The sequence below is a fragment of the Aulonocara stuartgranti genome, assembly GCF_965226115.1.
Source record: "Aulonocara stuartgranti genome assembly, chromosome: 15".
Taxonomy (NCBI): domain Eukaryota; kingdom Metazoa; phylum Chordata; class Actinopteri; order Cichliformes; family Cichlidae; genus Aulonocara; species Aulonocara stuartgranti.
Window position 1 is genome coordinate 35,650,769 of NC_138951.1, and position 12,155 is coordinate 35,662,923.

The window sequence follows — 12,155 nt, forward strand, 5'->3', positions numbered from 1 at the left end:
CTAACGACGTAGAAGTAATTGGAATATTATATGAATGTGTTTATAAATACAGTTTATGCAGTATTGGGGTCTAATGTGGCAGAATAAAATATTAATCTTATATGTAGGAGTGTAGTAGTTACAAACTCATTTATTTTATTGTTCTTTAGCACTTGAAAGCAACGCTCACCTACGCTGACGTCAACGGGATTTACGTTCAAGTCCCGCTCAATCAAACGTCGAATTTTTGATCGCGAAAAAAGGAAACTTACAATTATTTTACGTGCATTTGAGTTTATATTTAAAACGGATTTTACTTAAACCGGTCACATAAGAGACATCATGAAAAGCTATTGAATTCAAGTGCTTATCCCCCCCCCCCCCACACACACACACACACAATTTGGCCCATAAATGAATGAAATTCTATACAAATGTATTTACAGGAGTGCCTGGCCTTTTGGGGTTAGACTGCTGCCACTTCTCAGATCCTGGTTAAGTGGCACAAAATAAAGGGATGGAAACTTCGCCCAAAATCTACCCCCACGAGAACTTGTGTACTTTATTAAATGATCTGAGAAGACAAACAATTTAACATTTTATTTTATTTCTTGAAAAACAGATAATTTTGTTCCCATGATATAAAATTATATTACATTTAAATTAGCAACACATTTCAGACACATTCTATTTCATTTCACCAGTCATACAAACATCATCGTTAGCGGACAAAACCACATTCAAACATTTGGACTTTGAGTGGTAACTGTGTGGTAATGTTTTTGTTTTTTTTAATGAAACTGAGATATTTCTCCAGTTCTGTGACAGCTCTTCAATGCCTGGGAAACTCATTAACCAACCTGGTTGATACAGTGTGAACTCGAGGACGTAACGCGTTGGAAAAAAACAGATTTTAAAAATGACTGAATGCGGGACTGAAGTTGAAACAGCTCAGTCACCACATTCATAACACGCAATACTATATTCACAGTTTGTATGATTCTATGCTATATTCAAAGCCAGGTTCGTGGAGTGTGTCTTAAAGGCAATCATTTACAATCCCATTCCAGAGTGCAGACTGGGAGAGGCTCCAGCCTCCTGGTGAAACTGAGCTGGATAAGCAGTTAAGAAGCTGGGTGGACGTATTCCAGAGTGAAGCTGACCATTAAACAGGAACTTTAAGGCTATGTTACCACTGGTGTTTCCTCAAGAATCAAACTATGACCAGCCTGACCTTTCTTCTGTTTTGATGATTCTTTAGACAAAATCATTAAAAACAAAAGACAAAGAAAAAAGTTTTACAGCAGAAGTTCCCTCTTGTTGACCTCAGGGTCGTTAGGGCTTGAATTTACTGCTGAACATGTTTAGTGTAGTGAAATGAACAGTAGAGCTTAATGATATTTCTCATGACTAAAATGTCCAAGTGTAAATCAAAAGCTACTAAATTGAATACGGGTTGGCAAATTCATCAAGAGATCTTTAATTACTCCTAATTAAGCACAAGTGCAGTGACTTTTTTTTGCTTTTAAAGCAGTAATAGGCCACAATTTAATTTATGTTCCTGTTGCTACAAGCTACAGGACTGCAGTTAATCTCCACAGACAGTCTGACTGGAGTCTAATCATTTTCCACTATTATCCATAAATCCGTCAGTCGTTTAGTGTTGCCATCTCTTCCTCACTCTGGTGAAGACTGTGTAGTGTCTGACTGATCACCGCTACCGGCATTCATCTGGATCAAACCAATCAGAGAGGACGTGGTGCCCATCAGCCCCACCAGCCAGTTAGGGAAACGTCCTGCCCACAGGAAGCCGGGCGGCATCCAGTGAATGGCGTTACTGAGGTCAGCCATGCTGCTGAGGATGGACAGCAGCTCCCCTCGCATCTGCCGGCGGAGCTGAGAGCGACTGCAGGAGAAAACGTGTGGTTTAACCTTTCATAACCGGTCAGTCCCTCTCTATGTTACTGTAACTGTGCTTAGAAACACACGAGACAACAGAAAGAAAACTGAATCAAATACCTGTTTCTGCCTTCGTGCCTCTTCTTCAGCTTCTTCCTCAGCAGCAGAAGAACTCGGAGCGATCTAGAGGACAAATGATTCACATCGTACATCAACTCACACTGCAAGGGTTTGATGTCTGCTTCAGTGCTCAGACTTAAAACATGCTTCACAGGTTTCTCTAAAAACTGCATGAAATAACAGATGAGATAAAAAAGAAAGAGGGTCTGGAAAATAAACAAAGCTCTAAGCTGAGGAAAAAAAGAGATGGGATAATGAAATTAAGGAGTTTCTGGTCATTATGTAAGTAGGACGTAGAAGTGCTTGACTTAATCTCTCTCTGACTTTCCTCTCACATCCCCCTCCCCTTTCAGTTCCCACTGAAGATTTATGGATTTGAAAAAGGCACAAATTCACCAGAAAAAGGGCTAACACAGAGAGACAGATACGGGCTGCTTGTCTATGCATGTTCTTTAAAGGAGCTCTGGCCAGCAGATGTCCTGCATATGTTACATTTACAGGTGCAGAAAAACTACATAAGACTCCTTCTTTCTGGCCTTTAAAAAACAAAAATAAGAAAAGCATGCCATAAAGGCAGCATTAGAAAAGTAATGTATGGATGTGAACAGGTGATCTCACCTGAGGATTCCCAGCAGCAGTGAGGTTCCCCACAGCACTGTGCTGAACAGCCACCACTTATCGGACTTCACTCTGATGAGCTCAGCGTCGGCGGCCCAGGCGATGTGTTCACAGGGGTAGTACAGCTGGTCCGCTACGTTGTTCAGCACGGATATCCAGCGCACGGCCGCGTCCTCCTCCTTGGAAAGACGTGCAACAAGCGTTACAGTGGGATTTACAGGCTAGCACAGAGTGATGCAGTGCATACGCTGTGTGAATCACCCCATTTCCAAACCCGTAGCTGTGGGAGTAGGCCAGCATGGAGAGGTCATCGAACAACCTGAGCACCGTCCTGCAGTGACTGAGCTGAGCAGAAAACAGCAGCAGGCTTTTCCCGAGCCGCTGGGACCGGACATCTGCCTCTGCTCTCCGGGAAAGAACTCCTCCAACCAGCTGGGATCCATAACACACTGTCCTGATCTGCAAAGAAGACAAACAGAGACTTGTGGGTAGCTTTTTATTATTATTATTATTATTATTATTATTATTTAAAATCAGAAAGGACATTTTATTGTCAGAGATTTAGTGAATGTGTGGACTTCAGGCAGACATACTTTACTAGGCTGATGCTTTAATTTTAACTAACACAGAGCATGTTTGCTCATTGCTCTTAAGTAATGTAACAACACCAAATATGAGCAGTTTCTATAGAACCACAGTCTAGTACTTACATATCAGTCTCCACTTGGCATCCACTTCGTAAGCGTGTAACCACTGTTTTTATTAATGGTTTATACCGAGTGAAACACTTTAAACAGATACAATGTGACCGAGTGAATACTCACGACTTTATCTCTGCCTCTGTAGGACTCCAGCAGCTGCACCAGAGACTCCAGAGACCGCTGCATGTCTGCTCCGCTCTGTCGAAGCGCTGCTAGATTTATAAGAAAGTCTATTAGGCCAACACCATCTCCAGTTAGATTTGCTGTTTTTGCTCGTGATCTGTTCCCCCAGCTGGACTTTGAAACAGGAAGCACCCAAAGCAGACTCAAGTAAAAGATCGTCGATTCAATCGAGCGTCTCCTTCGTCCGGCCAGGAGCTGGAATTGATTAAAAATAAATAAATAAATAAATAAATAAATAAATAAATAAATAAATAAATAAATGGTGTGTGTGGTGGGGTGGGGCTGCAGTGTTGGGAAGGTTACTTTTAAAATGTATTCCATTACAGAATACAGAATACATGCCCCAAAATGTATTCTGTAACCTATTCCGTTACGTTACTCAATGACAGTAACGTATTCTGAATACTTTGGATTACTTAATATATTGTGGCGAGTTCAGACAAGGAGGAGACGGAGGTATCGTTTGGTCTTGCTTCCCGTGAGCTAGCCAGGGAGCACAGCCGTTTATTACATTTGCAGAAGAACACACTGCCACTAGCTAACTGCTCAGCGAGGCAACCACAACACACATAGGGCGCCCTCTGACCCCGGAAGGACACACCGTCGCAGCGAGAGGGCGTCACCCGTCACCATGGCAACATACACAAAACATAACTGTACAAGCAGAACCCCGAACAGCCCTGACCCGCTACAATATTAATGTCAATGCTTTTTACAACAACGTGAATGTACTATTGCTGTGTGATTTATTACTATTACTGAAGGTCCGCGACTCCGAACTGTAGTAAAGGGACCTCTGACTAATGCTGGGCTCACACTGTGCGATTTTTGGCCCATTTTGAGCCGATTTTTGAGTCGTGCGATCGTTTTGGCGATCGGCCCGATTTTGGCCTTCATCGTGCGTCGTGCATCGTGTAGTATACGTGGGGTAACGAGAAGCGATTGACACCTCACGACCAGCTCCCGATCATCAATCGCTTGGTCGTGAGGGTGTCACCGCAGTTTGCCACACTGCGCACGCGCAAACACAAATGTCAGCGAAAAAGACGGCGTAGCACGGCAGTACAGTGTGTGATCTGGACACAAGCGATGGAGGCACAACCTGTAGAACCATCCGAGCCCTTTCGATGTGGCCTCACAAAATTATCACGACCACAACAACCGTGAAAATAGTTGGATCGACACTGCTGCTCAATCACAGCTGTCTGACCAATGTTTTTCATTAGCAATTTAGCAAAGTTGATGGTGGTGGTGTGTCTGTGTGAGTGAAAGACGGAGAGGGAGAGCGAGCGACAGAATTTCTGTTATAACCTTCATTTTTATGGACGCACAGTGTGAGCACTCAGGTCGCATCAGAGCATCGGGCCGTATATTGTGAGACCCTGCATCGTGACCTATGAACTTCTAACCCCTGCGAGTCAATCGTACAGTTTGAGCAGGAGCTGAATCGCGCGACTGAAAAAATCGCACAGTGTAAGCCCAGCATAATACGGCGGGGTCCCTGTCGGCTGGTAGCCGAAAAATAGCTCTACTTTGTTGTGTGGGTCAACTTTTCTTGCGACAGACAGAGAGAGGCGTTGAAAGACTGCTCCAACGGAACTTGTTGTTTTCGGAGGAAAACACGAACACAGTGTACAGTCGAGTCTTAATAGCTTACTTACAACTGGGCTCGTCAGGCACTCTTCTTGGCTGCAGTGGTCATTATTATATTTACATGCTTCCAGCTCCCGTTTTTGCTCGATGACTGCTCGTACCTTTCCACTCCCCTTTTTCTCCCTCCTAGCGCTCACAGACACATAACGTGTATGGCAGTCCATTCTCCCTGCAGCACGGACTACACTGAACATGATGCTACATTCTTTAGAGCTATGCTTGTAGCATTCTGCCTGTTAGCTTAGCACAACAACAACAACAACAACGAAAAGGCGCAGAGAGAGAGAGCGTCGCCCTGTAACCATGGCAACCGTAACGCTGCCGCCTGGAACAAAAGAACGTAGCTGTCAAACAAAACCCAAACAGTCCTGACCCGCGACAAAATGAAACAGGAAAGTACCCCAGTGTATTCCATTTATTTCAACAAAGTAACTGTATTCTGAATACCACCTTTTTAAACGGTAACTGTAACGGAATACAGTTACTCATATTTTGTATTCTAAATACGTAACGGCGGTACATGTATTCCGTTACTCCCCAACACTGTGGAGCTGACACAATGTTATGCTGTGGATTAATGTCAAATGTAAATATACTAAATGTCTGCAAATATGCAAATCAAATTAAAATCATTTTCTTTAAAGTAGCACACTTAAGTAAAAGCAAGTACAACCACCACGAAACATTTAAACATATCTATCTATCTATCTATCTATCTATCTATCTATCTATCTATCTATCTATCTATCTATCTATCTATCTATCTATCTATCTATCTATCTATCTATCTATCTATCTATCTATCTATCTATCTATCTATCTATCTATATGTGATATATTACAGTACTGTAATTATATTTTTGTTTCTGCGATGGTTAATCCACTTGCACGTGCAAGCTCTAATTGAAATTTTATTTTTAACGATAAAATATTATTATAGTTATTATCCATGAATTTTCAAATTTACAGTTTTACAAAAACCAACCAAACCAAAAAAACCCCAAAACAAAACGAAGAAGCGTGAAATAAAGTAAAGCACAACATTATTGCTGTTTTGATGAAGAAATTAAAGTTACTTACTTTCATTGCTGAACATTGTTAGGATGCCTGGGTCGTTGACCCAGGGTTTTGAGTTTATTGTGTTTTTCTCAGTCGCTTTGGTGCGTTTCTTAGAACACCATTAACATTTGCACAGCAGTTAGTGCATTTCCCAAAACAATTAGTGCAAACCGCAAAACCTAGTGGATAGCCTGCAAAAGCACGTCACATGCACAGAATTGATTATCCATACCTCAAAAGCAAGTATCCATGTCAACGAAACTGTCAGTGCCATCAAAATGAAAAGTCTTGACACCATCTTTATGAACAAGATAGTCAAATGGCATTGTCATGTTTCCACTATGACAGTTTATAATTTCAGTGTTTCCCATTGCAAAAACAATTGGTGACACCTGAAAATGCTGACGACAGCACTATGGCCTACCTGTACAGCCATCTGAAATGTGCAGTAAAGTTACTGTAGATGTTATGGGAGTCTTGGGAGTAACTGAGACACTGAATACGTACGTTTCACATTTCCATTGTGTAGAAGTGTTTGTAATCCTACAGAATTGTGCAAAAGAAAAATATGCTACAGTCACTTGTGCACTGTAGAATACATGTAAACATAAAATCACCCATTTGGTAGAGCAGGGCCCTATTTCAGGAAGCCGGTTTGGAAAACTCAGAGTGAAAAACGACACTCACGGTTGAGTAACCCCGAACTGTCCAACTCGGAATATTCCGTTTCAGAAAGGCTGATAACAATTAGTTCAGTCAACGCGGAGTTGCTTTAACCCCAAGTGAAGCGCGCGGACGAGGATACATAAAGCCCTGATAAGCGGAGCACAGATTAAGCGAGTCACCATGGAGACGGAGGGAAAGAAGGCGCGGTCAATGTATGTCACAGCGCTTGAGGCCGAAATTCTGATGGCAGCATATGCCGATAACATACAAATTCCGCGGAAAAAAGTAACACAGCCACAGCTGCAAAAGAAAGGGAGCATGCATGGCAAAACATAGCCGACAGAGTCAATGCGTGAGTGTTAATATAAACATTGATCTAGGGATTTCCACCCATTTAACACGTTATTTTATCATATGTTATTTTATTTGTTATTTTATACATTTTATTTTGTGATGTGATGTGAGCGCAGGTGCAACCCAACAGGCCCCAAACGTGCCTGGCAGCAAGTAAAAATGAAATATAAAAATATAGTCCAAACAGGTATTGTATTATGAGCCACAGTGCTTGGTCTGTTTGTCCCATGTAAATCAATTGCAGTTAGAGGCTACATTAATTTTCTTTCTGTAAGCACTTATTGAAATTATCTGAGCACATTACAAGTACATATTTGCTTACTCTGTATGCTCAAATGTGGCCCGTTATAGCCAACAGAAAAAAAGCGGAGGCCCGAAAAACAGGTGGGGGTCCTCCACCACCACTACACAGAGGCTGAGCAGTTGGCCCTCAGCCAAAACAGTGGGCGCCCTGTGGCCGAAGGCATCTCTGCGGGGACATCCTCTGAGTCAATAACCCCGCAAGACACAAGTGCCGACATAAGGGGTAAATTCAAAATAATACATGATGTGCATACATCCTTTCTTCACAGTCACCTTTGCAGTGCTACTCATTCATTTGATAAACTCTTTACCATAATGGATTATTTTGTAGTGAAGTTATTTTCCGACTGATTTTGCCTTCCCTCAGTCTTGGTTGTCTTTGAGAGCATAATGACAATGAAGTGTAAGGTGATTGGTATGTTTGTTAATTGCCATTTGGTCCCTTGTAAGTTTAAGTGACCTGTATAAACCTCATATTCTATCAGTTGATGGTGATGGTGTACTGCATCTGGTGCAGCCTCCTGTTGAGCCAGACCAACATGCAGTTGTGAGTAATACTCCACAGATTAGATGAGTTTACAGTAGAACAGCAATGTTGTTTATTTCTTTACTACAGGAAAATAATGAAGAAACATTGACAGCTGTTACGGAGGAGGAAGCAACAGAGACACTTTATGAGGTTTACATCTTTTAATACTTTGTGTACAGGAAATACAGGCGACCAATAAAGCCAGTTGAACAAAAAATCTGTTTATTCTTCTTTCAACATGTTGAGGTGATGGGTCAAAAGAAATGATTGTGACATATGGTGTCTCTGACTGCGCTTCCATCTTGTATGTCCGTGGGAGGGTCAGGATGTTCATGGTTTGGATCACTGCTGATGTCTGGTTCAGAAGGACAGTGTTCTCCTCTAATTGTGGCAATGTTGTGAAGAATCACACATGCCACAATAATGTCACATGCCCTTTCTGGGGTGACCCTGAGTCTTTGCAGGCACTGGAACCGGGCCTTAAGCATTCCGATAGTCATTTCAATTCTGGCTCTTGTCCTGCAATTAGCCAGATTATATCGCTGCTGTGGGCCCGGTTCAGGGTCAGGGTAAGGGGTAAGCAAATAGGGTAAACATGGATACCCCCTATCACCAAGCAAGTAGCCAGTGAACTCTCCTAAGACAGAAGGATACACTTCAGTTCAAATGTCCCTGAAGCAATTGGTCTTTATATATTTTAAAGTATTCTCAACTCACCATGTCCAAATTTTGTGCTCAGTGTACATTCACGGAATATTTGTGAGTCATGGACAGAGCCTGGCCGCTTGGCTTCCACATTTGTGATAATGTTGGCAGCATCATATATGATCTTCACAGTGCAGAGAACACAAATTAGCATCCATTACTATAATGAAATGATTTGTTAGTTTGAAATGCTACAGGGAACTATGTACCTGCACATTAATGCTGTGGAAAGACTTCCTGTTCACATAGTCTCCTTCATTTACTGAAGGAGCAATGATTGGAATGTGAGTGCCATCTATACAGCCAATCACGCCTGGGAACCCTGAAAATAAATGTACAATTTAAGTAGTAGTCCAAGTATCACCACATCATAAATTAAGTTTCGTTCATCCTGATACCTGCAATTTTGTGGAATCCCTCTTTGATAAATCTTGTGGGTCTATGACCGGGGAACACAAACGAGTACAGGAGACGTTTCAGTGCAACTGTAACATTCCTGACTGCCCGACAGACGGTAGCCTTGGAAACGTGCTCAGCATCACCAATATTATACAGAAAGCTCCCGTTTGCAAAAAACCGAAGTGCAATACAGATAATACGTAATGAACTGAGAGCATGTCCGCGATGTGTCACATGCGTAATATATGGCCTGAGGATGTTATTCACATAACTTATAGATTGTGCTGAGAAACGGTAACGTTCGCACAGGAAATCATCAGGAAATGATAAAATGTCCAAACGCGCTCTGATCACTCTCTCCCGGCGGAGAGCTCTGCGGAGAATTTGGGCTTCACGATCTACTGGCTCTTCAAGGACGGGGCACGCCATGTCCGACACTTCCTACTGTCAGGTTTCCGACAAAGAGGCGGGGACAGTCAGGGTTAGTTGTAGTAAACCTGCTAGGGGGCAGGTTAGCTTCACGGCGTGTGTCGTCATAGTGACTCACTCAGGCTTCAGCTGAACTCGCTTTGTGAAACCGAAAACCCAGAGTTTTCGTTAACTCAGGGTATACTTACTCAGTTTTTCCACTAAACCGGCTTCCTGAAATAGGGCCCTGTGCACTAATGTGAACAATAAACAGCACATGTAACAGTACAGTAAATCATTCTTGCACATCCAGACGTTCCTGTCTGTCTGGCCACATATTTTCATCTACATCACAACAGATGTTATCCCTCACAATGCAGCGAGGAAAGTATCTCCTGGAGTGGCGAATCCATCCTCTGCAGGACCCTGCTGTGATGTCGTCACATGCTGCATCCATGGCTGCTAGCAGGGCCATTTGCTCATGTGGATTTCATTTTTCTTGAGTACTCTGTCAATTGTTGAAATTGAAACAGATTCAATATTGCCAAATACCGTGTAATTCTCTATGACAGCGCTTTGTATGTCTCTCAGCTTTATTGCATTGTTTGCAATGACCATTGCACAAATGGCTTCTTCTTGCTGTGGGGTAAAAAGGGGCCCTCTTCCGCCTCCGCGAGGTTGTCTTACAATCCTATGTGGTGCAGAGTGAACTTTTTGTGAAATTGCAAATACAGTACAGTAACATGTGATGTGTCTGAGATGGCACAGTACAGTACAGTGTATTACTGTTTGCATACCTGTTTTCCCTACAGAATGTTTGAATGATTGAACTGACAGTAGTTCTTCCAATATTGGGTTGCACCCTTCGACCAGCCTCCTCCATGGTGAGGCCGTGATTGACAACATGGTCCACAATTGTAGCCCTTATTTCATTAGGAATCCGCCTATATCTGCCTCTTCTCCCTCTTCCCCTTCCCCTTCCTCCCCCCATCCTCACCCCTCTTCCACGGTGCTGACCTTCCATTTTGGGTCACAGAAGTGTAGAAATGGTACACACTAGCTCCTGCGCAGTTTATATATGCTTGCCAATTGGGGATTCACAGGATTCATCCATTATTGACAGTGAACAAGTTGTTTGTCATTGGTTACAACTAAACTTTCACACGCCTCCTCATGAGTGACAGCTGTAATTCACCTGAGATCAATTGTTCAATTTCGGAGACATTTCCAGGAACAATGATACAGAAAGGTATAGGATTTGCTTGACAGATGGCCAATATTTGGCATGTGATAACTAGTTCAACAATTTTGTGTGTGATGACTCAAGCAATGGATGTATGCAATGGAACGACTATTCAGCATCCATAGGTATGATTACTTTTGACTGACATGACATAAGCAAATAGAAATGTCAGAAAGCAGCAGGGAAATGTATGGATGCAACTGATTCATGTCCAAAATCATTTGCAGTTTGTTCAGAGAGAGGAGAAATTGCTACTATGATGTGCACAAATGACTGAGTGTTGTGGAGGTTGAACTAATAGTTATGAGAATTTCAATTCTGATCTGAGAAACGCACCAAAGCGACTGAGAAAAACTGTATCATTTCTATTCTTTGGTTTCTTCGTTAGAGTTATGTCTTATGGTTTATGTCTCTGTGTAATCCTTAGTTGCTATATCCCCGTGTCCAGTCAGTGTCTGTCTGCCCTGGTACCATGTCTTTGTTCCCTTTGTTGCAGTGCCTGCATGTGAGTCTGTGTCTTTAGTTCAGTCTGTGTTATGTTTCCTGTTTTATTTTGAAGGTCCATGTCTGATGTTAATGTATCTGGTTTTGCTTCCTTTGTCTCGTTAGGCCTGATTTGCCCCAGCTGTGTTTCCCTCCTGTTACCTATTCCCTGATTGCTCCCTCTGTGTATTTAAGCCCTGTGTTTCTCTGTGTCTGTGTTGTGATCTACCCTTATCTAGCTGTGTGTTCTGTCTGTTTAAGTGTATTTCTAGTTTTGCTACCCTTTTGAGTTCAGCATTAAAGCTGTGTTTTGAGTTACTCTCCGGAGTCTGCACTTTGGGTCCTTCTCCTGCCTTCACACATCCGTCACATAACAAACATGAAATTAGTAGTCTGATATCATGGTTGTCTTAAAGTCCAGCGGGCTGGCTTAGGGGATGAAAACGTAAATTCAGTTTGTTATTAACTTCATAAATAGTGCTATCATTTTTACTTTAAGTTTTCTAAAGATTTCCAAAATATGGCTGTATTTTTATTTTATTAGCATGAGGAGGGATTTGTTTGTATGTTTGTTGTGACTGGGCTTTCCACATTTCTCTGTCTCAACCAGCACCAACAAAATGATAATAAAAATAAGAATAAATAAGAGCCACTGGTAGAAGCATTTGGACAGAAACTAAAAACTAAAGAACAAATATTCAGCCCAGACTGTAAGTATTTGGACATTTTGAATATTTTTGTTGTTCTTCAGTGTCTCTGCTTAAACACATGCATTGTTGACATAAATGATGAGCTTTAAATCAGTTTTGGAAGAACTTGAACGACTTCAAATACAGTTTAATATTTGTTAGTT

The 12,155-nt window shown here is 42.0% G+C and overlaps 1 protein-coding gene across 2 annotated transcripts; it reads right to left on the reverse strand.

Moving 5' to 3' along the window:
- Positions 1-758: 758 nt before the first annotated feature.
- Positions 759-5,406, reverse strand: pex11g (peroxisomal biogenesis factor 11 gamma). Of its 2 annotated transcripts, none has more exons than XM_082505015.1 (6): positions 5,162-5,406; positions 3,441-3,695; positions 2,878-3,075; positions 2,617-2,795; positions 1,999-2,061; positions 759-1,885 (listed from the first exon to the last, which is right to left on the reverse strand). In XM_082505015.1, the coding sequence occupies exons 1-6, from the start codon at positions 5,345-5,347 to the stop codon at positions 1,657-1,659; spliced, it is 1,110 nt and encodes a 369-aa protein (XP_082361141.1). In that variant the 5' UTR covers positions 5,348-5,406; the 3' UTR covers positions 759-1,656. The 2 variants fall into 2 exon arrangements, with proteins under 2 accessions (XP_082361141.1, XP_082361142.1); XM_082505016.1 differs by having other exon boundaries at positions 3,441-3,678; positions 5,158-5,223.
- Between the last annotated feature and the right edge of the window lie 6,749 nt (positions 5,407-12,155).

Coding starts and splice junctions, on each gene's coding strand:
- pex11g (XM_082505015.1), bottom strand. CDS start 5,347: ATGTTCAGTGTAGTCCGTGCTGCAGGGAGAATGGACTGCCATACACGT. Junction 3,696..5,161: donor AGTGCCTGACGAGCCCAGTT/GTAAGTAAGCTA, acceptor AATCAATTCCAG/CTCCTGGCCGGACGAAGGAG. Junction 1,886..1,998: donor AGGCACGAAGGCAGAAACAG/GTATTTGATTCA, acceptor TTTCTCCTGCAG/TCGCTCTCAGCTCCGCCGGC.